At 37.6% G+C, this 26,590-nt stretch overlaps 2 protein-coding genes across 2 annotated transcripts; both read right to left on the bottom strand.

Annotated features, from left to right (window-relative positions):
* Positions 1-3,415: 3,415 nt before the first annotated feature.
* LOC133879793 (cytochrome P450 CYP82J17-like) lies at positions 3,416-7,855 on the bottom strand. The gene is made up of 3 exons (XM_062318569.1): positions 7,416-7,855; positions 5,456-6,071; positions 3,416-4,227 (listed from the first exon to the last, which is right to left on the bottom strand). Exons 1-3 carry the CDS (start codon positions 7,745-7,747, stop codon positions 3,601-3,603), a joined length of 1,575 nt encoding a protein of 524 aa, XP_062174553.1. The 5' UTR covers positions 7,748-7,855; the 3' UTR covers positions 3,416-3,600.
* A 14,767-nt stretch (positions 7,856-22,622) lies between these two features.
* LOC133880335 (dimethylnonatriene synthase-like) lies at positions 22,623-24,510 on the bottom strand. Its single transcript, XM_062319289.1, has 2 exons — positions 23,527-24,510; positions 22,623-23,406 (listed from the first exon to the last, which is right to left on the bottom strand). Exons 1-2 carry the CDS (start codon positions 24,463-24,465, stop codon positions 22,783-22,785), a joined length of 1,563 nt encoding a protein of 520 aa, XP_062175273.1. The 5' UTR covers positions 24,466-24,510; the 3' UTR covers positions 22,623-22,782.
* Between the last annotated feature and the right edge of the window lie 2,080 nt (positions 24,511-26,590).

Here is a 26,590-nt window from a genome sequence, read left to right as displayed (position 1 = left end):
TGAATTAGGCCTTTCTATGGACAAAGGACCCTCTCCCCACCGCTACATAAACTTTGCTCTTCTTTCAAATAGGGGATAGCTTGGAGAAGAGCTTCATTCAAAGCCTATGGCACACGAAAACTTCGTTCATGATTCGATCTGAGCAAGTGATTAAGATCCGCTACAATTAGAGGTTTGAATCTCATAGAAATTATTATAGCAGTTTAAGAGATAGGGATTATAGGATCCACTAGCCCCGAGCAGTTGGGATCAAGGTGGGCTCCATAACCAATTCACCTAAGTTAGTCATATTTTTATAAAGTTCGAGTAGCTTAATTGTAGTAGATCCTCATCCCCTTCGCAGTACAATAAATTTCTAATTTTCTTGAAAACATAAAATACTACGTCCCACTACTTTCCACCTTGACCACCATAGCCACCCCTACTCCACTTAGAGGGCCACACAACCATCCTAATTTCTATTTTTATTATTTTTTTTATTTTTAAATTAGCTCTTACCCCTACACAAGTTAAGCCCATATTTTGTCAAAATGTTCTTACAACAAGGAGATAGATAAATTTATAAAAAATATTTTGTGTTTTGAATTGTTTGAACTTTGTTGCCCAGTCAATGGGCTCTTTTGCCCAAATGTCTCTCCCATATTGTTTTAATTTAATTTATTTTCTCACTTACATAAATCATTATTGATACTTCCTTCCTTATGACATTTTTTATACAAATAGAAAGAGGATTCAGGCTCCCCAGTATTTCTTCTTTAATGGGCTCGACCCATTCGGGCATGGCTAGGAGATGGCTCGAATTTCACCATTTTATTCATTTCTTTTTTTTTTTTTTTTTTTGGTACAAGTATTTTATTCATTTCTTGACAATGCCATTTTCTCCTCCTTTTTTATACTCAATCTGAAAATCATACCCAAATAATTTTACTAGCCATTTTTGTTGGGCTTCTGTAGTAATTCTCTGGCCCATAAGTGCCTAAGGCTTTTTTTTTTTTTTTTTTTTTTTTTTTTTTTTTTTTTTTTTTTTTTTTTTTTTATCTGTCTACACAATAAATTTGCTACCCAAAAGTAGGGTTTAACAAATGCTTGGTTAAAATTGAGTTAAAGGATACATTTTTCCTATTTTATCTACCACTTTTTTGAAGCAAATACATTCTTATTAGCCATCCACTTTCATTATTCAATTAAATATTATTTATTTATTATTTTCACTAATTTCAAATTGGAGAGAGAACTAGATTGATTTCTTTTTCTTTTTTTTTCTTTTTTTTTTTTAAATTTAATTTATGTATGGTTGAGCTACAACGTTCAACAAATTTGTTGAGTACTATAATAGCTAGTCAAATCTTTAGTCAGAGTGATTAGATGACTGGAGAGCTTTTATATATATATATATAATTTTTGCTACAAGGTTAGCTAGGTTTGAGGTTAATTTACTTCATCTAGATATTGGTAGTTTGGTATTGAATGGTTGGAATGATATGTTGAATATGATGGAGAGTACGCCAGTACATGCGGATACAGATGTCAATATTGGCCATTTTTACATAATACAGTTATCACTTTTAGGTATCTACATCCGTATCATATGATTAATAATCTCATCCGCGTAGTTATTGTAGTTATTGAATACAATTACTGTCCGCTATCATCATTTCAGGTAACAGTCTTTTTTGGGCCTATTTTACTCTTTTGAGCCTTCTTTTGGATCTCTATTATGATCTATTTTTAGGGGTGGGCAAAATATCCGACTACCGCCATCGAACCGTCTACCGACTTATTTCCGTTCGGTAGTCGGTATAGATTTTTTATTTCGAAAGTCGATTCGGTTGGGTAGTCAGTATAGGTGATTTATTTATTATTATTATTATTATTATTTTTTCCGGTTAACCGAACTAAATCAAGCCGACTTTTAACTGACTGAACCGAATTGACACTTTGGATAGAAACGACGTCGTTTCATTTGATTAATTTTTCTTCTTCTTCTTCTTTTTTTTTTTTTTTTGGTTGAAATCAAAACAACGTTTCATTCATCGATTTTAACTGACTTAATCAACTGAACCTACTGCCTTTTAACCGACTTTACCGCTTTAACAAAAAATTTCGAAATTATTAGTTGTCGAAATGAAGTCCATGAATTAACCGACCTTGTCGATTAACCGAATCGTATACCACATAACCGAATCGAATCAAACCGATACCCACCCTTACCTATTTAAACGATTTTGAGAATAGTTTGGGCTTGTTTTTAGTGTTTTGAACTTGTTTTAGTTTTTTTTTTTAAGCCCTAGGCTTCATTTGGTTCGCGGAATAAGTCATTAGAATGAAATGACTATTCTATTGGAATAACTATTCATTTATTTAGCAGAGACTTATTCTTTGAAATAGCTATTCCTCTTATTTTTTAGAGGAATAGCTATTCCTGAAGGAATAGACAACCTTTTTCAAAAAGAAAAACAAAACATAATTTTCTTTCATTTTTCAAAACTAAACTTAAAAAAAAAAAAAAAAAATTCAAAATTCAAAATTCAAAAATTCAAAAAAAAAAAAAAAATTTAGATAAGATTTGTGGGTGGCTAGCCACATATCTAAGGTCCAACATTTATTATTTACTTTTTTAAGATTAAAGTTTTTTTTTTTTTTTTTTTTAAAATAAGAAATTATATAAGTTTTTTTTAGTAATTTTGGGTCAATTCCAATTGTGGTATATGTGTTGTCACAAAACTAGAGAATTGGAATAATTATTCTATTCTACTATTCTTCATTCTTAGTAATAACTATTATTTTTCCTGATGGAATACCCATTTCGCGAACCAAGCAAGCCCTAGTGTTTTAAATGAAATCTATATCTTGATTTCACATTTCAACTTAAAAATTGCAAAGAAGATACAAACACCCCATGATGGGTTTATCAGAAACATAAAAAATAAAAATAAAATACAAACATATAAATTACAAAGTGCAGCTGTTCAAATTAAATCCAATACCATTACAAATCCAACAAACATAACAACATAAATTACAAATTCCAGCAAACATAAAAAAGAAAAGAAAAAATTACAAATTTTAAATAATGTTATTTTGATGAATTTATTAAAAACATGTATTATGTATAAATAATATGCCGATATGGCTAATAACCGAATTCACGTGCCCTAATTTTTACTAACGGCATCCGCATTTACAAATAACAAATAATTACTATTAATATCCACCATGTCCGGTCCTAATGGAGAGGCAATAAATTGGTGTGATCATGAACAAAGAAAACAAACTTTTCTGACTGCATTAAAGCTATGTACAAGAAAGTGATCGATATAATTCCATGGAAAAACAGGTGGAAATTAACGAGATGTAAAGAAACCAGGAAAAAACGTTAGTCACATCTGCGCTATTATCTCACAAGGACTAGTCATTTTGAAGTTTTCTTAGAATTTTTTATAAAGCTTAATTTCACCTAATAACTAGGCAATATGAAACATATCATTTATAAAGAATATACATATAAGTACATCATATTCCCAAGCAACGTGGAACGTCACACAAGATGCACAATTACTGAAAATAGAGAGTTCAGGCAACCATAGTTTCTATGTCTGTCTAGCATTGGTAGAGTTTGGAAGAAAGGCGTGGAGTGAGGACAACTTCCAGGGGAGTTGTCTTGGGCAAGGTAATGCCTAAGCCTTCAGCCATGTCCACCGCCACGTTCATCGGCGTTCTCCACTCAAATCCCTGAAGCAACCGAGCCAGCGTCAGATGCGATATCTGCAACGCAAGCAAGAAGCCCGGGCAAGCCCGTCTGCCGGACCCAAACGGCGTGAACTCGAAATGTTGCCCTGAAGCATCGACATTTGCATGGCTCGTCAGAAACCTCTCCGGCAAAAACGCTTCCGGGTCCGACCAAACCCTTGGGTCTCGATGCAACTTCCAGACGTTGACGAACACACGGGTTCCCTTCGGAACGTCGTACCCACAAACTTGGCAGTCCCCCATTGCCTCGTGCGGAACTGATAGGGGCCCCGGCGGGTATAAGCGCAAGGTTTCTTTGATTACGGCTTGGAGGTAAACCAGATCTTTGATGTCATGTTCTTCCACCCATCGATCCCTGCCGACTTTGAGATCGAGCTCCTCTTGGGCACGTTTCAAAGCATGCTTATTGTTCAGCAGTAAGGATAGCAGCCATGTCAAGTTTATAGATGTAGAGTCGGAGCCAGCCAAGATGAGATTCTGCATGTTCAACATGAAATCAGAAGCAGAGCAGTCCGATTAGTGAATAATTAATAGGAAATTATGCTTGATCTCCAACTGATTGATATGTTAGGATGATGATCAGTATGTGTCAGCACACATTGATTACGTTTGATATTGTGTTAATTAGCTTGCAAAATGAAGTTTTTTGTTTTTTTATTTTTATTTTTTTTATTTATACAAAAGCTCTATTTTCTAACTAGTACAATGTTAGAAAGACTCTAACTCATCGACCAACTAAGACTTTTAGGGATGGAACCAAAAGATCTTATTTTTAATTTTTAATTTTTAATTTTTTTTATTTTGGTCAAAAGCTAGAAAATAAGAAAGTGCTTTTTAAGTGTTTGTACTCCTTTTCTTGGCATTAATCCTTGTCTTTTCTCTGCATTAATCCTGGTCTTTCAAGGAAATAATAGTCTAGAAGTTGTGGAGGTTCCTAGTAAGTTAGGCCGGCTCATTAATGGCTAGGCCAATTAAGGATAATGACACCCTAAAGCAGTAAGTAATTTTGAATTAATATGTTGACCAGGTTTATTCATTAAAATAATGTTTCGAATAAATTAAGTAAATTTCATTTGGTACAAATTATTATATGCAGCTTAACACAAAATATGTCATTCGTTAAAATTAAATATCTTGTAGCATAAGTAAATTTTACATGTTATTGGAAAACAAATAAAAAAATTAAAGAGCAAGAACTAAGAAGCAAATAATAAAAACGATTTTTCAATAAAAATACAAACTAAAACTTAAAATTAACAGGCCTCAAACTTATAGAACCGGTTGTAGCTCATATGGGTAGCTCAAAGCTTCTATATTCCAATGTACTTATCTCAACACAATAATTAATAACACTAAATGTAAAACTCATACCTCGCTCTTATTTCCAAATAAGACGTGACTTTTAAAAAATTACTATTGAATTAAAATTTAATATTAATATTATTTAAATAATATTGAAGTGTAGTTGTACGAGACTATTAATGAGATTTATCTGACGGTTAAGTAGTTGAGCAATTCAATTTTTATTTGATTAAGTGAATCTCATAAGTGGTCTCTCCCAGATGAGTCGTTAGACAATCCTGTTTCATTTGATCAGGTGAATATCGTAAGTGATCTCTCACAATCACCTACCCGAATTCTCTTAAATTTAAACAGATAGTATGAGAGGATTTCAATCCGAAAATATATGTTAGTAATTACGTACCAATACTGTTGCCTTGATAATGGTGTCGCGCGTATGGCCAAATGTGGACTTGTCCTCAATTACGGACAGCAAGACATCGATGAAGTCCGGCATGTCGTTTGTCTCACTCTTGACCTTCTTCTTATGTTCTTCAATCCAACTTCCGGCCAAACTGTCCAATTCCCTCGCAATACGCTTTATAGCTTTCAATCGCCCCTGCACATCAATCCATCCGAAGAGCGGGATTAGATCGGAAACGACAGGCACCCCAGATACGTACATGAATTCTTTTATGATTTTGAATATACGCTTCGCCTCTCCGTCGTCTTCACCGCTAATGGCGTTACCAAAATATCTCTTCCCGGCGACCATTTTGGTAATTATGTTCAACGTCAGCCGCTCAATCCACTCACTGATCACCAACTTGACTGTGCCGTCTTCGCCGCTCTTGCAAAGGGTGTACAAATCTTTGATCAAGATGTCCACTTCGGAGACTTTCACGTTCTTCAGCATCTCAAGCCGGCGGGTGGAGAGGAGTTCTAGAACGGCTAGCTTTCGCATATCTCGCCAAAATTTCCCATACGGGGCAAAACCAAATCCTGCGTAGTTGTAGCCGAGGTACTTTCCCTGGCTAGACCTGTTAAAATATAAATTTTAAATTTATGAAATAAATAATAATTTAACATAATACCAAAACTTTTATAAAAGTTTTTCTTGTATTACTCAAAATAACGTGTTTTTTAAAATTATTATTTGATTTGTGATAAATTAATATTAAATTTTAATCAAATATTAATTTTAAAAGTCATATCATTTTTAGAAGGACATGCACATAAAAGACTTCTAGCATTACTCGAGAGCTAAAGGTCGTGAGGGACAGAGATCCTCTTCATTTCTAAGTGAAATGTCATCGTGAGAGGCAAAGATCCTCTTACTTTCAAATGAAATGAATAATATCAATTTTATAGTTAGGATTTAAACACTAAGCATTCACAGCAACTTTTCTATAGGAGTTTTGTTCTCTAAATTTTATGAAAAATTTCAAGAAAATAACAAAAGCCACTTACAGCAACTTTCCTATATTTTGCTGTTCCTTGGGAATGCTACAATGATTCCCAATGCGTAGGGAAATATTGTAGCATTCTCATTCATTTGTTTATTCACAAAATATATTATCTCTCTCCTATTTTATCTTCTCTTTCTTATTTTAATTAAAGTAAAGGTAAAAATTATATATTATCTCTCTCTTACTTTTTCTTCTTTTCCCTACTTTTAATTAAAGTAAAAATAAAATAACAATATTTTAATGATATATGGAAAAATGAAGAAAAGCTGCTGTTGAATGTATTTTTTTGGAGAAAAAAATGGTTTTGTTCCCTACATATAGGAAAAATGGTTGGAAAACTGCTGAGAATACTCTAATTTTATATACACCGTTAAATGCACAATTTTAGGGCTTGTTTGACAACCCATTCTCAACTCTCTCTCTTTTTCTTTTCATTTCTCCCAAAAAATTCAAATAAAAAATACTCTAATTTTTTTTACACTTTTTATATCACATCAATCATATTTTATTACTATTCAAATAAAAAAAACCCATTACAAAACAAAATTTTTTCACTTTTCTATAAAATATTCTCAAATTTTATATCACATCAATCACTTCTTACTATACAACACACAAATATTTCACAACACAATTACTTACCAAACAAGCCCTTAAATTTTGACAATAAAATGAATATTTTCGATTTCAAATCTTGAAATCAGACCGTGAAATTGAGAAAATGTTGGAATGAAAGTGTTGGAAAATAAATTGAATGTTTAAATTGGTGATTTAACAAAAAGAGGCTCTAGCAAATCCAACTATCGAATCTGTGAGAAAAATAGTGAATTTGTACGTCTCTTATGGGGAGATAAACAAATTAATAAAAGATGAAACCAAACTTTTGTGTTTAATTAACAAAAGAAGAGTGAGTACCTTGGACGCGATGCAAGAATCCTGTCATTTGTAGTGAAGCACTCCTTGACTGCTTCGTGATTGCTGATCACAATTGCAGGTTTCATGCCAAACCGGATCGTGAAGATGGGACCATGTTTGTCAGCCATGGCTGCCAAGGTTCGGGGAACTGGGTTTTCGCCACGTAGTTGATGAAGGTGACCTATGATGGGAAGGGCACCTGCTGGTTCTGGGGGAGACATCCTCTTGACTTTGCGAGTGCCGCCGATTCTCACCCTCCATAGATTGTTGTACAATAACACCAATACTACAAACCCTGCAATTGCGAGAAGATGAGAACTGATGTCCATCATGTCCCCAAAATTGAGGAAATGGAAACTCTAATATATGAACTTTCCTCAAAATTTGGTCGTTTTTTTGATGGGGAGAAAGCAAGGGAAGAGAGAGGAAATAGGTTTGAAGTCAACTCGGTAGGGCCCAATCCTGACTTTTGTGGCTCATGGAGTTATACTAGTCAGGTTTTTATGTGGTGGTGGTTATTCTTGACTGACTTCAATATATATTTTCTATTTTGGTTCAGATCATGTATCTTTCTTCGATTGCATGAGCCTTGTGCTTATCTTCTGCTTAATTTTCTTAAGAAAAGGAACCCGGATATTTTGACATGCAAGCGAATTGATTTTTGGAGTGTTGTGAAATCCTATTTCAAGTTGAAATGGGGTAGTAATTACAATTCGGGTCTAATAAGAACTTTTTAAATAATGTGGTTAATAGTCCAACTCCTAGTTGAATGAAGATATATAAGATTTTCAAACCAAATCAAACACCAGGAATTTACAAGCATTCCTATTTCAAGTGGGAGTAGTAAACTCATTTCAAGTTTGACCCCATACCCTAGGTATAAACAATAGACTAATTATTTTATGTATTGAGCGTATTTTTCTCTCAGAAGTTAATTTAGGCAGCGGAGCAAGACCCCCGAAAGGGTCTCTTAATTTTTCCAGTATTGTTGGGAAGCGTAAAGAACATTGAAGAACGTGCAGTTCACACGGTACTTGAAATTGTACCAACAGACTAGCGTCGTTTGTGAGAACCAATTATTCGTTTCTCATACAAAACAAAAAAAGAAAAAAGAAAAAGAAAAAGAAGAAGAAGATATGTCATGGTGATGAACACACGTTCTGGAAGCCAGATTAACCGACAAGCCAAAGTCCAACTAGAGCCAGTTATTCAATCCCATCTAAATCCAGGAGTTCAGAACAATTCACAGCCTCAACCGTTCCCTCTCTCAGGTGGTGGAGACCAGGATTGCATAGCAGCGTTGGAAGCCTAGATCGAAGCTTTAACATAACAAAATCCAGAGTTGCTGCACAGAATTTTGGGACAGTCCCATCCCGAAGTGAATCGGGATGAGCATGAAGAAGAAGAGAGCAACAACTATAGCAACGGCCACAATATTCGGAAAGAGGATCGTCGGGAGGATGATCACCAAGAAGATGGTTCCTAGTAGGATAATCACCGAGAACAAAGGAGCGGAAGAGTCGACCGTCATGGAGACTGATGGGCAGATGCAGGAGACTGAGCAAAATTATTGTTGAGTTGGAGAAAGGTGCACGTGCATGGAGATGGAAAGGAAGGACAAAAGCAAATCCATAGTGGTGGACAAGCTCTTAATGGGTACAGGCTCACCCTTCACCAAACAGGTAGCAAACTACCTCTTACCCAAGAAGTTCAAGGTACCTCAGATATTGAGTAATGCTGGAGATGGGGATCCTCTTGATCGCCTGGAGAATTTCCAAGCTCATCTAGATCTTCACAGGACACCCGATGAAATGGCATGTCCAGCCTTCCCTCTTATTCTTTCAGAGAATGCCCGAGACTAGTTTAGGAAGCTGCCCCTGAATTCTTTAGATAAGTTCAAGGAGTTGTCCAAGATATTCTTGACGGAGTTTTTGGCTTTCTGGACACAAAGAAGCCCTCAGGATACTTGTTAACATTGCATCAGCACAAAGAATGAAACTCTTAAGGAGTTTATGACCTGGTTCAACCGAGAGAAGATAACAGTTGAAGATCCAATTGAGGATATATATGGTATTCGTTGCCATCTATCAGAAAATTTCACCATAGGAGCCTCTAATGAAGAAGTTGGCACAGAAGCAACCGAGTACCTTGCATGACTTGATGGATAAGGTAGAAGAATTCATCAATCAGGAAGAGACGCTGAAGGCTATGGCCAGTTTTAGGCTACCTTGAGAGATAGCCCCAGAAAAGAAAAGGAAATAGTTTAGGAAAGCTGGTGGGGAAGAGTTGAAGCCGGCAAAAAAGTTCAAAGGCTATAACTTTACACCTCTCAATGTCGGGATATTAGAAGTGCTCATGGAGATCAAAAGAGATCCAGAGTTTCGCCAACCACCAAAGATGCCAGATAATCCACCTTACAAGAATGTAGGCAAGTATTATGATTTTCACAAACAAGTAGGTCATTACATTGAGGGTGCATACCCTAAGGTTGCTAATCAAGGAGCTCACAAAAAACGGCAAGCTGCTTCGATTTTTGGGAGAGCAAAGGAATCAGCCCCGAAATTATAGGCCCCGTAATCGTCAAGACTATCAGCCCCAAGATCAACAACCTCAGGATTATTATCCCTAAGACAATCCTCAGCTAGATGAGAGGGAATGGGGATGATCCCCGGGAGGATATAGACAGAACAGAGGACTAAAGAAGTAGGAGTCCATGGCGTAGAGAACTGAGGCAACAAATAATTATGGCCGAGATCAGGTAGTGAGGACTGTCGGGAGTCCTAGGCGAGACTCTTATTTTTCGCATTTATGTTTGCAAAGAACTAGGTTATTATTTTTCTAACTCAGATTAATTATAATAAAGACAGAAGATTCCCTATATTTATATTCAGAATAAAAGAATAAAGCTGACTTAAGCATCGGAATGTTCTTGGTCTAGAGACCGAGAACCGTTGATGTCACTTCTTTTACAAGGAGGCGGGGAAAAAACCCTATAAAAAACAAGGAGACTGGAGCCTAGCCCAAAGGATGAGAGAAAACCCTAAGGTAAATCCAGGGAGACAACCCTATAGAGAAAACAAACATGGGAGAAAACCCTAAGGAAAATACAGGGAGACAACCTTGAAGACAAAACAAGCTTGAGACAATATCCTAAGGTAAATCCAAGGAAACAACCTTATAGAGAAAACAAGCATGGGAGAAAACCCTAAGGTAAATCGAGGGAGACAACCCTGCAAAGAAAACAAGCATGGGAGAAAACCCTAAGAGAAATCCAGGGAGACAAACCTACAGAAAAAACAAGGAAGGGAAACAACCCTCGGTTTTTAAGTAAACCTCGGTTTTCAGGTCTCAAGTTACAGATTTACAAGTACAAGAGAGCTACCTCGGAGCAGGGAGACAACCCTGCAGCGAAAACAAGGAAGGGAGAAAACCCTAAGGAAAAACAAGAAGGCATGGCAGGTCAAGTTTAGCCCTCAGGTTTGCAGATTAACAGGTCGGTTTCCAGGTTAGCTGGTTTTCAGGAGGCATAGAGCCATCCCAGAGATAGGGAGAAAACCCTAAGGAAAAAACAAAAAGGCATGGGGGTTCGGATTTAACCCTCGGGTTTGCAGGTTAGCAGGTTTTTAGAAGGCATGAGGCCATCACCAGAGATAGGGAGAAAACCCTAAGGAAAAAAAAAAAGGCGTGGGGGGTCTGATTTAACCTTCGAGATTGTAGTTTTTAGGTTTTTTAAGGAGCACCACCCTCAGAATCTGAAGTCACGGGGGTAGGTCGGTATCTATCAAGATAGAAAGGCGTGTCTCAGGTGTGATCACACGCCCAATGTTCCCAAGAAGTGCAACAGTTAAACTCGAGACATTCAAAGGTAGGAAGCTAAAGATTGTTCAAGCCTTGAACAAACCAAGGCTTGGATTTTCCAAGACATAAAATTCTCATTATCCAAGCAAGCTTTGGATAAGGGAATCCGGGGGGTAACTGTTGGGAAATCATATTCTAAGTCAAATTGGGGTAGTAATCCCAATTCATGTCCAATAAGGACTCTTTGAAGAATTTGGTCAACAGTCCAACTCCTAGTTGAATGAGGATAGAACTCTCAGATCAAATCAAACACTAAACATTCACAGATATTCCTAGTTCAAGTGGGAGTAGTAAACTCAATTCAGGTTTGACTCTACATTTTTGTCTATAAATAGGCCCATACCCCAAATATAAATGATAGACTAATTATTTTATGCATTGAGCATATTTTTTCCTCAAAAGCTAATTTAGGCATCGAAGTGACACCCCCAAAAGAACCTCTTAATTTTAGTTGTTTTGCAGTATTCTTGAAAAGCGTGAAGAACATAAAAGAATATACAGTTCACACTGTACCGAAAAATGTACCAACAAGGAGTGTCTCCATTCAATTCTATTATCCTTTAAATTCAAGCTTCTTTTATATCTTTGACCAGCACAACCTTGTAAAAATACTAGTAATTTAACGTTTTTGTTGATAAAATTAAAGTGACTGCACGCTGCCTGTTAAGGTGGGGCCACAGGAGAAAGGAGGAGGTTAGAGGGTGTCAGTGGTGAGACCAACCGTACACGTCTAACGCTCAAGTCAATAAGGAGAGGAGAATAGGGGTACCAGCTGGTTCTTTATATAGGCTCATGTCTCTCTGTTAATTTTTTGGTCTCATTCTGGACAAAATCACTTGTGTGTAAAGATGTAGTAAACAGGGATTCCGCTATTCATAGCACTCTTAGAAGACTCTGCACTGCGTGAAAGATCGAAGGAATCGGTTCCCTGTCAGCCGTCCTGACGATCGTGCCATCCCGTCCGGACGCTCATATGTCCCCTATTTCATCCATCCGGACGACGTGTCATACCGTCCGGACGCTAGACAGACCAAGCATCATCCGTCCGGAGGACGTGCATTTCCGTCCGGACCCTCCACTGTGTCGAGAAGTTTCTATCCAGCTTGCATATGTCCGGACGTCTCAGCAGCCCGTCCGGACGCCTCTCAGTACTCGACTAGCTTCAGATTCTTTCCAAGTTCAAATATGGGAAGACTGATTCAATCGTTCGGACGATGTGGTATCCCGTCCGGACGCGCGTCTCCTTAAGGCAAGAATCGCAATTCAAATGTCACCGTCTAGACGTCAGTCAGCCTTGGTCTGAACGCGCGTTCAATAGTTAAGGAAATTGCCGATTCGACTTCAACCGTCCGGACGTCTTTCAGCCTTGGTTCGGACGCTCGCATTGCAGATATGGAAATTGCGTGTTGAAGTTCAGCTGTCCGGACGTTCATCCCCCATGGTTTGGACGTACGAAGCTTATATGGAAGTTACTTGCAGTGGACGTGCGACCGTCCGGACGATTATGTCTCACGGTCCAGACGCAGCTCTTAAACAGGAAAGATTTTCAGCGAAATTCTCAGGAAATCCTGTCGCACAATTGTCCGTCCGGACGGCCCAGGTTCACCGTCCGAACGGTATCCGTACATATCACTGTAGTCGCTCATTCTGCTCCTCAGCCTATAAATAGAGGTCCTTAGGTATTGAGAACTGCAAGAATTCGAGATTGAATTCCACAAATGCTCATAGAAGTTATTTTGAAAGATTGTCGAGCTGTTTAAGTTTCCTCTGAAGCCATTGCAAGTATGCTGTTGCTGCGCTACATCTGAAGTCTATCTTAGGGGTTAGTCCTAAGGTAAAGGATTCCATTGAAGACCCCTTCAGGTAGGAGACCTGGTTGGGATGCGTTCGTGTTGGGTTGCACGTTAGAGAGCAAGGTACGACCACTGCATCGGATATATGTGAGTGCTACTATCTTGTATCTAGTCTTGTCTTCTGAATAGTGGAATTCTTGGGTTTGGCTGCCCTGGAGTGGTTTTTCTCTTGATTAAGTTTCCACTTCGTCAACAAAAATCTCTGTGTTGTTTACTTTCTGCATTATTATTTTTGTTGCACACTTTGCACACACTTGCCTTTTATTTAGAAGTCAATTTCAATTTTCAATTGGTATCAGAGCTTGGTACACTCTGAGAAGATTAATTTCTTGAGTGTTATTTTTTTGACTTCTATTATGTCTGACTTGAGTATGGATAAAGTTGCTTCTGTTTCTCATGATATGTCTGTTCATAGAACCATGTTTGTTAAGCCTATCATGTCTCATACTCAATCTGCTTGTAAGGGTAAAGGGGAGAATCAATCTATACCTACATGTCATCACTGTGGTATCATTGGTCATATTCAACCAAACTGTTTCCAAATTAAGTCTCTGAAACCTTGGAACGAAACCCTTATCCCTAGTAAAGATGAACCAGGTTTTGAAGAGCAAGTTAAAATGTTAAGTGATCAAGTTAAACTCATTAGTGAGAAGTTAGCATACCTCACCCCTAATGAGCAAAGATCTGTCCTGGTTAATAATCAAAAAGCTTCCAAACAAGTTTGGGTCAAAAAGGAAGATAATCTGTGTTTAGTTTCTCATACTGCACTGAAAATTCTTGATACTTGTTTGTGGTATTTAGATAGTGGTTGTTCTAAACACATGATAGGTGACAAGACTTTACTAATAGAAGTTCAGATGGGCAGAGGTGGACGGATCACCTATGGAGATGGCAGCCAATCCAAAGTCATTGGAAAAGGGATCATCGACATCCCAGGCCTCGGAACATCTCAAGAAGCTTTGTATGTAGAATGACTAAAGGCAAATCTCCTCAGCATCAGCCAATTTTGTGACAATGATTTAGTGGTGCAATTCTCCAAGAAGGAATGTAATATATTTGACAGTATATTTGACAGCAGTGGCAGATGGCTCATGGGAGGAGAAAGAACTGCTGACAATTGCTATGGTCTTCCTGGTTTGACTACAGATCCTTAGATTTTCTGCAACAAGGCAACCATAGATGACAGTGAGCTGTGGCACCAGAGGTTAAAGCATCTAAATTTCTCCGATATGTTGAAAATTGCAGGCAAAGATGTTGTTAAAGGTCTGCCCAAAATGGAGAAGACTGGAAAAAGAATCTGTGGTTCTTGCCAACTAGGGAAACAGACTCGAGCAGCTCATAAGAAGACCTCAGGTATTCAAACTTCCAGAAACTTAGAATTACTACACATGGATCTCATGGGTCCCACTAGAACTGCCAGTTTATGAGGGAAAAGATATATTCTGGTTATTGTAGATGACTTCTCTCGATATACTTGGGCTATTCCTATTCGAGAAAAATCTAATGTTTATGATACAGCTTATCTCTTATTCAAGAAGATTCAGGTTGAGCAAAATTGCCAGATTATGAGAATCCGCAGTGATCATGGAAGAGAATTTGAAAATTCCAAGTTCGAAGAATTCTGTCTCTCATATGAAATCAAGCAAGAATTTTCTTCTCCTATCACTCCTCAGTAGAATGGAGTTGTTGAAAGAAAGAACAGGGTAATTCAGGAGATGGCTCGAGTGATGATCCACTCAAAGAATCTTGCTCAACACTTCTGGGGAGAAGTTGTAAACATTGCCTGTCATATCATCAACAGGATCTACCTGAGGCCTGAGACAAACAAGACTCCCTATGAAATTTGGCGAGGTAAAAAACCCATGGTAAAGTACTTCAAAACTTTTGGAAGTAAATGTTATATACTTCGTGACAAGGAGAATCTGGGAAAATTTGATTCCAAGAGTGATGAAGGTATATTCTTGGGATATTCCACAAACAGTCGTGCTTACAGGGTCTTTAATAAAAGAACAGAGACTGTGATGGAATCTATAAATGTAGTTATTGATGATGAAGAAGTTCAGAGACCAATTAGCAGGGAGGAAAATCAGCTTGATTCAGTTGATCCTTCAGCAGCTCCAACTGATATTATTAAGCCCCCTCCAAAGGTGTCTCCAGATGAATCTCCTTTTTCTCCCACGACTTCGGACACCACTCCCACTACTTCTGAAGATGAGGATACTCCTGCTAATCCTCCTAAGCGATCATAGGTGAAGCACAATCATCCTCCTCAGCAGCTTCTTGGACCATAGATGAAGGGTGTAGGTTGAGAAGCAGAGTCATTCAGCCCACCAGTGAAGTAGCCAATCAAGTCTCCTATAGTTGCTACCTTGCTCAGACAGAATTCAAGAAGGTTGATGAAGCCCTTCAAGATGAAGGCTGGGTATCTGCAATGCATGATGAGCTCCATCAATTCACCAGAAATAATGTCTGGACCTTGGTTCCCCGTCCTACAGGACAGAATATTATTGGTACCAAGTGGATCTTCAAAAATAAAATAGATGAGCATGGTACTGTGGTTCGAAATAAAGCCCGTCTTGTTGCACAAGGATATACTCAGATAGAGGGAGTAGACTTTGATGAAACATTTGCCCCGGTTGCCAGGTTAGAATCCATCAGAATTCTTCTCTCTATTGCCTGTCATCTTGGGTTCAAGTTATATCAGATGGATGTTAAGAGTGCATTTCTAAACGGTGTTCTTCAAGAAGAAGTCTATGTAGAACAACCGAAGGGTTTTCAAGATCCTCATCATCCCCATCATGTGTACAAGCTGAAAAAGGCTCTATATGGGCTCAAGCAGGCTCCTCGGGCATGGTATGAGCGTCTCACTACTTATCTCTTGACTAAGGGATTTACAAGGGGGCAAGCTGATCGAACTATATTCATCAGAAATCAAGGTACTCACAAACTCATTGCTCAAATCTATGTTGACGACATCATTTTTGGAGCTACCTTAGACTCTCTTGCCCATGAGTTCTCTGAAGAAATGAAGCAGGAATTTGAGATGAGCATGATTGGTGAGCTGAACTACTTTCTTAGCCTTCAAGTCAAGCAAACTACTGAAGGCATTTTCATCTCTCAGTCAAAATATGCTAAAGATCTAGTCAAGCAGTTTGGTTTGGATGGAAATAGTCGTGCCCGTACTCCCATGAACACCAGTGTCAAGATTAGTAGTGATCTTGCAGGCAAATCAGTTGATCCATCTCTTTACAGGAGTATGATAGGGAGCCTCTTGTATCTTACAGCCAGCCGACCAGACATTGCCTTCAGTGTGGGAGTTTGTGCTCGTTTTCAGGCAAATCTTAAGGAATCTCACCTCACTGCAGTCAAGCGTATCATCAGGTATATAAATGATACCCTTCTTTATGGCATTTGGTATTCTAGGGAAACAAATTTTGTTGTTGCAGGACACTCTGATTCATATTGGGCTGGAAATGCCGATGATAAAAAAAAGCACCTTGGGAGGATGTTTCTACGTGGGGAACAATCTTGTAGCATGGATGAGCAAGAAACAAGCCTCTATATCTCTCTCCACTGCTGAAGCTGAGTATATTGTTGCGGGTAGTTGTTGTACCCTGATAAGCTTCGAATGTTGCACATTCAAGCACCTTAACTTATATATTTTAATTCCTTAACATTATTATTTGTTTGATTTTGTGTTGTTTTATTGTTTTCAGGTTTTAAATAAAGATGCAATTAATTTAATTGATTTTGGGCTTAAAGCACACTTTGAGAAGACTTGGAAGATATGTTTAAGTTTAACCAATCATAATAAAAGACCTATATGATGTGGTTAAGTTTAATCAAATCAAGTGAAGGATTAAATCGGAATTTCTCCATTAAGAGTCAAAATCGGATTGGATTCAAATTTGGATTCTGCATATGTCTCAGTCTTTGAATCATAACTTTTGCATCAGATATTGGATTGCAATAAAATTGGTGGCGTTGGAAAGCTAATAAAATATGCAACAAATTTATCAGAAATAGCTTTTCCTAAATTCTGACGTTTACTATGCCAAAACCGCCCCTCAATAAAAGATCACAATCCTGGCCGAATTTGGAATCCTTTTCCTACTTGGATTGAAGTTTCAATCTCCTACTTGGATAAGAAGACTCAAGAACGATTTTTATGGAATTTCAAGGGCTTCTAGGACTTGTGTACTCCCTATAAATAGACCCCTAAGCTTCAAGAGAAGGTGTGCTTGGGCTTGTGCTTAGCTTTAGACAAAAATTCTTCTTGGAGGCCTAACAAATTGAAGAGGAGAATACCATGGTAGGAGGCCATCCCAGCACCACGATGAACGGTTAAATTCCTAATAGGGTGTTGATGTAGCCCTTTCCAAGTAACGATGGTTTAATTGTATTTTAATTTGAGATTTTCTATATGCATGATAGTTGTATAACTGTGAGAATTGATTTTAATGTTTATATTCAATCATTATGAATTTCTTATCTTGTTTTAGAAAGTCTTTTATATTGATTGAACTCAATCTTTCATATTTTCTGTGATTATGTGAATGATTGTTATACAACAGTTTTAATTAATATATGATCAAGAGGATTAGATAGACCATGCCTAGGGAAGACGGATTGTACTACACCCTAGTTTAGTGTAATTTAGGTAGACAGTCCGTGCCAACCGAAGATGAGTTATGCTATTTTATTGATTATGTGTATCCTATTAAAGACGTAGCTAGTCCATACCTAGGGAAGACGGGTCGTACCGCATCTTAGTGGTTAGGTGGACGGTCCGTGCCAACCGAAGATGGATTATACTTATTATTTAGAGGTAATTTCTTGACTACTCGAGTGAGACGAGCTCTATATCATGCATAGTATGAATTTTCCTTGTTAATTTACGATTGATCATTGTTATGCGGTGAGTGGTGAAATCAATCCCCTATTCTTTATCTCGTCCCTACTATCTTTAAATTTATGTCTTTTACTTTTATGCATTTATTTTTATAAAACAAAAATCAAACATATTTTAAATTAAGTTATATTTAATCTTGATAGGCTTGATAATAATACCTACGCAGTCCTTGAGGTTCGACACCCTCAACATAGCCCTATCCTATAAGGATTTGTACTATTGCGAGTGGTAATTTTATTATTGATATATTTTGGTAAACAAAAGACCACATCATACCCAATTACTATGGATGAAGACATTGCTGGGGGACTACGGATTCTCTTAAGACACTATGATTATCAACTATGTTAATACTAGTGCCATCAATATCTCCAAGGATCCCGTTCAGCACTCTCGGACCAAGCACATCGACATCAGACATCACTTCTTACGTGATCTTGTGGAATCCGAGGTAGTTTCTCTCTCATTTATCCCCACTAAAAATCAATTGGCTGACATTCTTACCAAACCTCTAGATGGTAGTAGGTTTGAGTCTTTTCGGAAAGCCATTGGTGTTTGTGCCATGTCCTAGACATGTTGTTCCATGCTAGGATAAGATTCTTGTCTTGTCTTTTGATAGCATGATGTTGTAAAAAAGAAAAATTTTAAAAAAAATATATATTTTGGGAGTTGTGTAGCAAGGCAGTTATTCGCAAGGTATGTCAGCTATCTCATGTATTCTTTCTGATTTACTAGTTCATTGAACTTTGATGTATTATGCTTACATATGGCTGAGAACATAAGTCTGATATCTGCAAAGTTTCTCCTGCTCATTGTTCTGTTTGATAGTTGCTTGTCTCATGTGATGACTTTATACACTATCCTAGACTCCCCAGAGGTGCGTCCTTTTCCTTCTCTGACTTTTTGCCCCTAGATATTTTGGAAAAGAGAAGAGGTTTTTGATAAGATAGTTAAATTGACCACAGGCTAGTTGAACCTAGAATCCAAAAACTCTGGCACTCCCTACAGTTTGCAGCACCATAAGAATCAAGCAGCTAATCATATGAATTTTGTTGCTTTAATTGTATATTCACTGCTTATGTGCTAAATTTGCATTATGCCTTGCTCTCTATGTGCAAGTAAAATTTACCTTGTCCTTCATGGTACAAGTAAAACGATTAGGTGCTGTATCTCAGGGGGAGTGTATCAGATGAGGGTGGCTAGGCCTAGTAAGTTATAAGGTTTGACTTTTGATTAATCTGTCACTGATTTTCTCTCTCATCTAGAAAATCTGGTTGCTTCTTGTCATATTTGTAAAAATCAAACCTTGTGGGAAAAGAGTCTTCACACATGTACACGTATTGCATGAGTTGAGCAAGCTATTTTCGTTATTATGGCTGCAGGGTAACCTTTATCTATATTATACTTGTCTATCAACTCTATGTTTGCATAATTCTAGCTTGCTCCTTGACTGCTTTACAGACGGATATACATGCGTGAGCTACTATATGTTTGAAGAACCTAACCTTGTTGCTGTCTCCTTTTTCAGCTACTTTTTCAGTCCTTGCTTGTTTAATTTTTGGACTTATATTACTCTGTTTACCCGGGTCCTTCTGAGACTGTTAGGGGGAGTAGTTTTTATTACAGTTGGTGTTTTTATTACTCTGTTTTACCCTTTGTCCCTTTGTGACAAAAAGGGGGAGTAAATTTTATTTTTGGACTGGGAATGTATTTCCAAACCGGTCAAGTGATTTTTGTCCCAGAATGGCCAAAGGGGGAGTTTGTTAGTATTTTGGTCTCATTCTGGACAAAATCACTTGTGTGTAAAGATGCAGTAAACAGGGATTCCACTATTCAGAGCACTCTCAGAAGACTCTGCACTGCGTGAAAGATCGAAGAAATCGGTTCCCTGTCAGCCGTCCTGACGATCGTGCCATCCCGTCCGGACGCTCATCTGTCCCCTATAAACTTTAGCTGGTGGGCTTCCTAAAACGGTTCGTCAATTGTTGGGTCCTCCAGTTTTCAGCTTGGAATTTTTGGAATTTTTGGAATTTTTTTTTTTTTTAAACCACACTTACCCCTCGAACTTATACTCAAATTGCAATGCCCCCTATGTTGGGATTGGTATCTAAAACTCTAATTATCTGGATGATGCTTTTATAATTGTAGAATATTGAACATTGGTCAACATCTCCGTACATTGGATGATCGCGTGTAGCATTGTGGGAACATATTCTTCAAGTAGGGATCCAAATCCTTTGTGACGGAACAAAACGATAAAGAATATTCCACTTGATGTAGATTTAATAGGAATGATTATCCTAAAGCTCGAGCCTGAGTGTTTTAATGGGATTTACTGAAACTTTATTTTGTGCAAGGTAAGAGTACAAAAAGGATAAATCATGGAATTAAATCAGGTTATCAAGAAAAAGATGTAGTGAAAAAAGTAAAAGTGTATTGACTTTGGTTCAACTACTTTCATGGAGATGTAATATGTAATAAATAAGTACATCACATGGATTAATTCATTAAATTGAAAATATATATTAGAGTACAGTCACATTTGTTTAATGGAATCAATTGTGATTAATAGTGTCATGTGATATTATCATAGACCTATTGAAGCTAATTGTATTTTTTTATTTAGGTCCCTCTTTAAGCTGATGTAAATTGACCATTTGATTTTGGTCTCGATTATGCATTTATTTATTTGGATTCTTTTATTTGATAAAATATGGGCCAAAGGAATATGATCCTGAAGTGGCTTATTACTTATAGATGGTTGGGCTTAGGAATTTATTTCCTAAGGGTTTACTTATTAAAAAGCTTTGGGCTCTTGAAATTTATTTTAAAAAGCTTTGGACTCTTGAAATTTATTTTAAAAAGCTTAAGTGGAGTTAAAGGAGCATTGAGCCTAAGGGATAAAACCCAAGTTCATGCTTAAGAGTGAGGAGTAGTAGGCACATGGAGAGAATTTTTCTCCCCATGGCTGTGTGGTGCAGGGGTAAGGGAAGTAACTTTCTCCCATTGGCTGTGTACCCCATGGTACTAGGACTTGTAGTCCTAGTTCAGCTATGACTCCAATCTTAGTTGTATGATGACTCCAGTCCTAATTCTACTATAACTCCGATTTATCTCCTATCCCAACTCTAATAGTAAATTTAAGTCTATAAGTAAAGGGTTATAGTGAAACATAAATAACAAATTCATAAGTTGAAAAACTACGAAACTCAAGTTTTATAAATATTTTTATCAAATGCACAAATGGGTGCAAACCACAATGATGGTATAGATCAGTATTATTTTGAAGAGTGTTACTAACATACGGTATGTTATTTTAAAGAGTGAGAGGCCACCATTCGTTGAGTTGTTCGATGCACCGTCCAAATGGTATGCTGCTTTGAAGATCCAGAGGTTGTCGTTCTTTGAGCCGTTCAAACAGTGCCGTCAAGAAATATTTTTTAACCTAGTTCCGTTCGAAGGTGGGTTGGACCATTCAAACGCCACCACGTTTTTTCCATATTTGGGTCTCCAAATTGCTCTAATAAACATAGTTTTCAAAGACTATAAATAGGTGATCACTATATGCCCGATTTTTACAAGACTAAGAAGCTTTGTTTTAGTGTGCTAAGAGAGATCGAGTTCTTTGATCCTAAAGTACTTATACTAATTCTTTCTTAGAGTTTGTTTATTGTAAACCACACAATCTTAGGTTTCATAAAAAGCCTTTAGGCTATCGAAGTTCTGGTAAAAGGAATCGAATAGAAGAATTTTTCAGAGGTTCTGGAAAAACTATTGCGATAGCAGACAAGTGGGTCACTTGTCTAGTACAAGAAAGTACTCTTAAGTTCAAATGTTTCTTAAGTGTGAACTTCTTATAATTTCTCATATTTATATAATTAATTGATTTCTTGGGTTTGGGTGCATCAGAATAGTTTTACTTTTTAAGAGTTCTCCAAAAGATTTACAATTTGTCACCAAATTACTTGTATTAATGATTAATTTACTGCTTTCATTATATTTGGTGAATGTTTGTATGATTCCTAATTTTTGAATTTTGCATCATATTGACATACACTTATTTAAAGTAATGTTAGAGACCATCTTTTTATCCTACCAAATTGATGTGACTTTTAAAATTATCATTAGATTTAGGATATTGTATCCATATTTTTATTTTGATTCATTGGCAATTTTAAAAGTTACATCAACTTTGAGAGGATAAAATAATGGTCCCTTATCATTACTCCATATATTTACCCCTTTTCTAGACATTGTTAGAGTGTTTGGGTTATATTTTCACATTTCACAACATAAATGATACGGTAATAAAGTCGTTTGTAATGTTATCAATATAAATGCAAGATAGATGCTCTCTCTGACCTCTTGCGGGAAAACTATTCCTTGAGTTGAGATACTACTGCTTCGATTAGATGGCTAACTTAGTAGGAGAAATGATATTTACACAACAATCCTTGGTATATATAGATGCTTTCCTTGGTATATATAGATGTGAAAAGTAAATTTTGAGGTGCTTGTAAAGGAAACAATATGAAGAAAGTGTTCTCACTTTACCAGCAAAGACCAGAACCAACACAATTCATATTTATGTAGCCATTTGAGCTTTATTTAATTGATAGGGTTTTCACCTTAAGGAGGTTACATTATATCTATGAAAACCAAAAGACTAAGGCTATTTAACTTAACCTAAGACAAGTAAATTAACCTTGAATTTAACTTGAAGTAGCTGCCTGAAAGCATGCAATTAATAGAGATCCATAGGAAGGCGAGGCTTGAGTACAACCTCTAATGGATCCGCCTTGGGCAAGGCAATTCCCAATCCTTCACGCATGTCCACCTTCATACCTGCAGCCATGGTTGTGATATCAAATCCTTGAAGCAAACGAGCCAGTGTCAAGTGAACCACTTGCATGCCGTATGACGCTCCTGGGCATGACCTTCTACCATAACTAAAAGGAATAAACTCAAAATCTGGACCCCTGATATCAATCGCCGAATGAGTTGTCATAAACCTCTCCGGCTGGAACTCCGTTGGGTTTGACCACACGCGCGGGTCTCGTTGCAGCTTCCATATGTTGACGATCAAACGAGTGCCCTTTGGAACAAAGCGGTCGCCAATTTCGCAGTCTTCCATGGCCTCGCGCAATCCTGTGACGGGGCCTGGTGGGTAGAGGCGGAGAGTTTCCTTAACAATTGCTCGGAGGTAGTTCAGGTTCTTGATATCAGATTCTTGCACCCGTCTATCCTTCCCGACATGGATGTCTAGCTCTTCTTGGGCAGCCTTTAGCACGCTTGGGTGGTTTAAGAGCAAGGACACTATCCATGTTAGAGTGACAGCTGTGCTTCCTGCGCCTGTTAGGATGAGAATCTGCAGCAAAAAAGCATATTTGATTAATATTCTAACATATTTAAGACTAAGCCAACAGCAAGGCATCTAATAATTCTTACTAGCTAGCAATCATAAGAAATGAAGAACTAACGTACGTACCATTGTTGTTGCCTTGACGATATTATCGCGTGTATGTCCCGAGATCACAGCATCCTCCTCGAGGGTTGCTAGCATCGCATCCATGAAATCCCTTTCTTCTCTACTTTTACACTCTAATTTTTGCTGGCGAAGATGTTCCTTAAGCCAAATTTCAATCACCGAGTCAATTTCCTTGGCAGCTCTCTTCATGGAACCGACATGCCCTTGAAAGTCCAGCCATTCAAGAAAAGGAATGGCGTCTGACATGACAAAAGTACCGCTCAGATACAAAGCCTGGTGTATCCCACTTCTAATGCGACTCCCCTCGCTGTTCTTGTCGCCGTATTCGGCAGAGGAAAATCGCTTCCCAACAAGCTTCGTGAGGATGATATTGAAACTCATCTGCTCAAACCTGTCGCTGATGGTCGCCACGCTGTTGTTTATAGACAGCGAGTACAAGTCTTTTATCAGCGACTCCACTTCTGTGTTCGGAACATGTTTCGTCATTTGCACCCGATCGCTCGACAGAAGCTCAAGAATGGCCATCTTTCTCACGTCGCGCCAATATTGTCCGTAAGGAGCAAGAGCAAACATAGCATTGTTGTAACCAAGGTATTTGCCAGCTGCTATGCTTACCCTCGTGGCAAAAATTCTGTCGTTGGTGGCCAAGAATTCCTTGACCATCTCCTTGCTGCTCACCACCAAGAGCCGATGAAGGCCGACATTGAGTGAGAAGAGCGAGCCGTATTTGTCGGCCAGGGCCCCAAGAATTCGGGGGACTGGGTCTTGGCCTCCGAGAAGATGGAGGTGGCCTATCAAGGGTAGTGCGCCGGGTGGTTCAGGGATTCCGATGAGCTTGGCGCGACTCTTCTTGGCATGAGATGCAATTCTCAAGACTCTACAGATTACTAGCAAAGTTAGAAGGCCTACAATTGTTTGGATATGAGAATAAAACTCCATGGTGATTGGTGGTCTTGAGGTTTTGGGATCGATGGCAAATTATACAAGACTTGCACCTGTAATTTATAGTAGAAACCAATTGTCGACACACGCCACGTTTTTCATGTTTTTTTTGCATAATTAGCGTACGAACGGGCCCCAATGTCTCACTAGCTAAGGGTTGGTTTGTAACTTGGTGTGACGTCCACATGTATGGTCCCACACTTATTGTAAGTATGCGAAAAATGTGTGTACAAATAACACAATCAACTTAGCATTATGTAAAGCATTTTTGTTATGTAAAGCATTTGGGCCTTGATTGCTGCATTACAGCAGCACAACATTAGCATAACATCCTCTCACATGGGGTGGGGCTTACATAATGGGCTCTACCCTCATGTGAGGGGGTGTTGTGCACATGTTGTGTTATTGTAGTAAAACTAACATTTTCCAAAGCATTTTTGCCGAACGAAAAACTATCGCCTCCTTTTATATATATGTTCTCTCTCATACATTTTTTTTTTTCCTGTTCCCTAGTTTGAGCCGGCTTGGGGAGGAGGGAAAGACCTCATCTCTTCCTTCCTCTCCTTTTCTTCTTTCCTTTATGTATACTTTTAATTATATTGTTGTTTGGCCAGTGGTTTCTCTAGCCCTCCTTAACTCTCATAAGGTTTTATCTGTCGTCCCATATAACTTACCCCATCCAGAATCTCAATCTCCGTGTCTTGGATGCTCCACCGTGCCTATTTTATAAAAGTTCTTAGATCTGGTTTTTTAAAAGCTAGATCTATGTTTCTCCGATGGTCCCTGCCTTTCACTTCACTACACTCACTAGCGCTCCAGCTCCCCACCACTGCCGACCGTACTGCATTCTGCCTTTCACGCTTTGGAGTGTTATTCTCACGTGTCGGCATCGAGTCTGTTACACTCCGCTCTGCCAAATGCTGAAGTTGCTAGTTTTTGGGGTTTTTTCTTGCTTATTTGTTTCCTTCTTGTTTTTTTTTTTTTTTTTTTTTTTTTTTTTTTTTTTTTTTTTAAGTTTTATGGGTTTATCTAAATTTGTGTCAAAGCTTCTCTTTTCTACAGTCCTAGCTTCATACTCTATCTGTGCTACTACCGCTTCAGCCTTCTTTCGGCCATTGTCGTTGTTCGCAAGTGAGGTTACAGATTGGTTTATCTTAATCTATGCGTCTTTAGCTTTTTTAATCTCATTATGCGGCCTCTTGAAAGGACCGAATCACCTATTTAACTTATTTCAATTCATACCATTTGTAATTATTTCAGCACTGTTTTAGTTTGGTTTTGGTTTATTGTTGGGGGAGCTCACCCATTTTTCGTTTATAGGAATAGGATAGTACACTTCTTATTCCTCTTCTATCAAAAGTGAGAAGGATCCTCCCCTATAACCCTTTTCTTATTCAATTAGAAAATAATAATAATAATTAGTGTTGTGTTGACTTTTACATTAGGGGTGTATGTACGGTGGATATTAACCGCTAACACTTACTATCTGCTATCCATCATCCGTTATCCATACATGCGAATGTGGATGCGGTTAACAAAAACCACTATCTGTAAATGGAGATATGGATAGCGGTTTTAGGGTCTGCAAATGTGGTTATCAACCGAATCCACGTACCCTTTATATATATTTTATATTTATATATTTATGTATATTATATTTAATAAATTCAATAAAATAATGTCGTTTTGGTGTTTAATACCAAAATCATGTCATTTTTTTTATTAGGTATAGATTATGTTTATATTGGTTTGATTGGGTGTGTTGCTTTCTTGTATAACACTTGGATAAAAAAACAAAAGTAATATTGTGAAATCAATATATTTTCAAACGATCAGGGCTTAAAAAAAATTAAAATAAGCACAAAACACTAAAAATAAGCTTAAACTATTTTCAAAATCGTTTAAAATAAATTCTAATAGAGACACAAAGAAGGTCCAATAGACTTAAATAGGACAAAATGCTTGTTACCTAATATGCGGAGAGCAAATAATAACCGCATAGATGTAATTAGGAAAAACATAATGCAAATATATAAAAGTGATATTTACATCCGCATGTATACCCCTATTTTACATAACAATTTATAATTTAGGGACTAAGAGCATATCGAGTAATGGTGGG

Source organism: Alnus glutinosa, chromosome 10 (genome assembly GCF_958979055.1).
Source record: "Alnus glutinosa chromosome 10, dhAlnGlut1.1, whole genome shotgun sequence".
NCBI lineage: Eukaryota > Viridiplantae > Streptophyta > Magnoliopsida > Fagales > Betulaceae > Alnus > Alnus glutinosa.
Note: the sequence above shows the minus strand (reverse complement) of the source record. Positions and strands in the feature narration are given on the sequence as shown.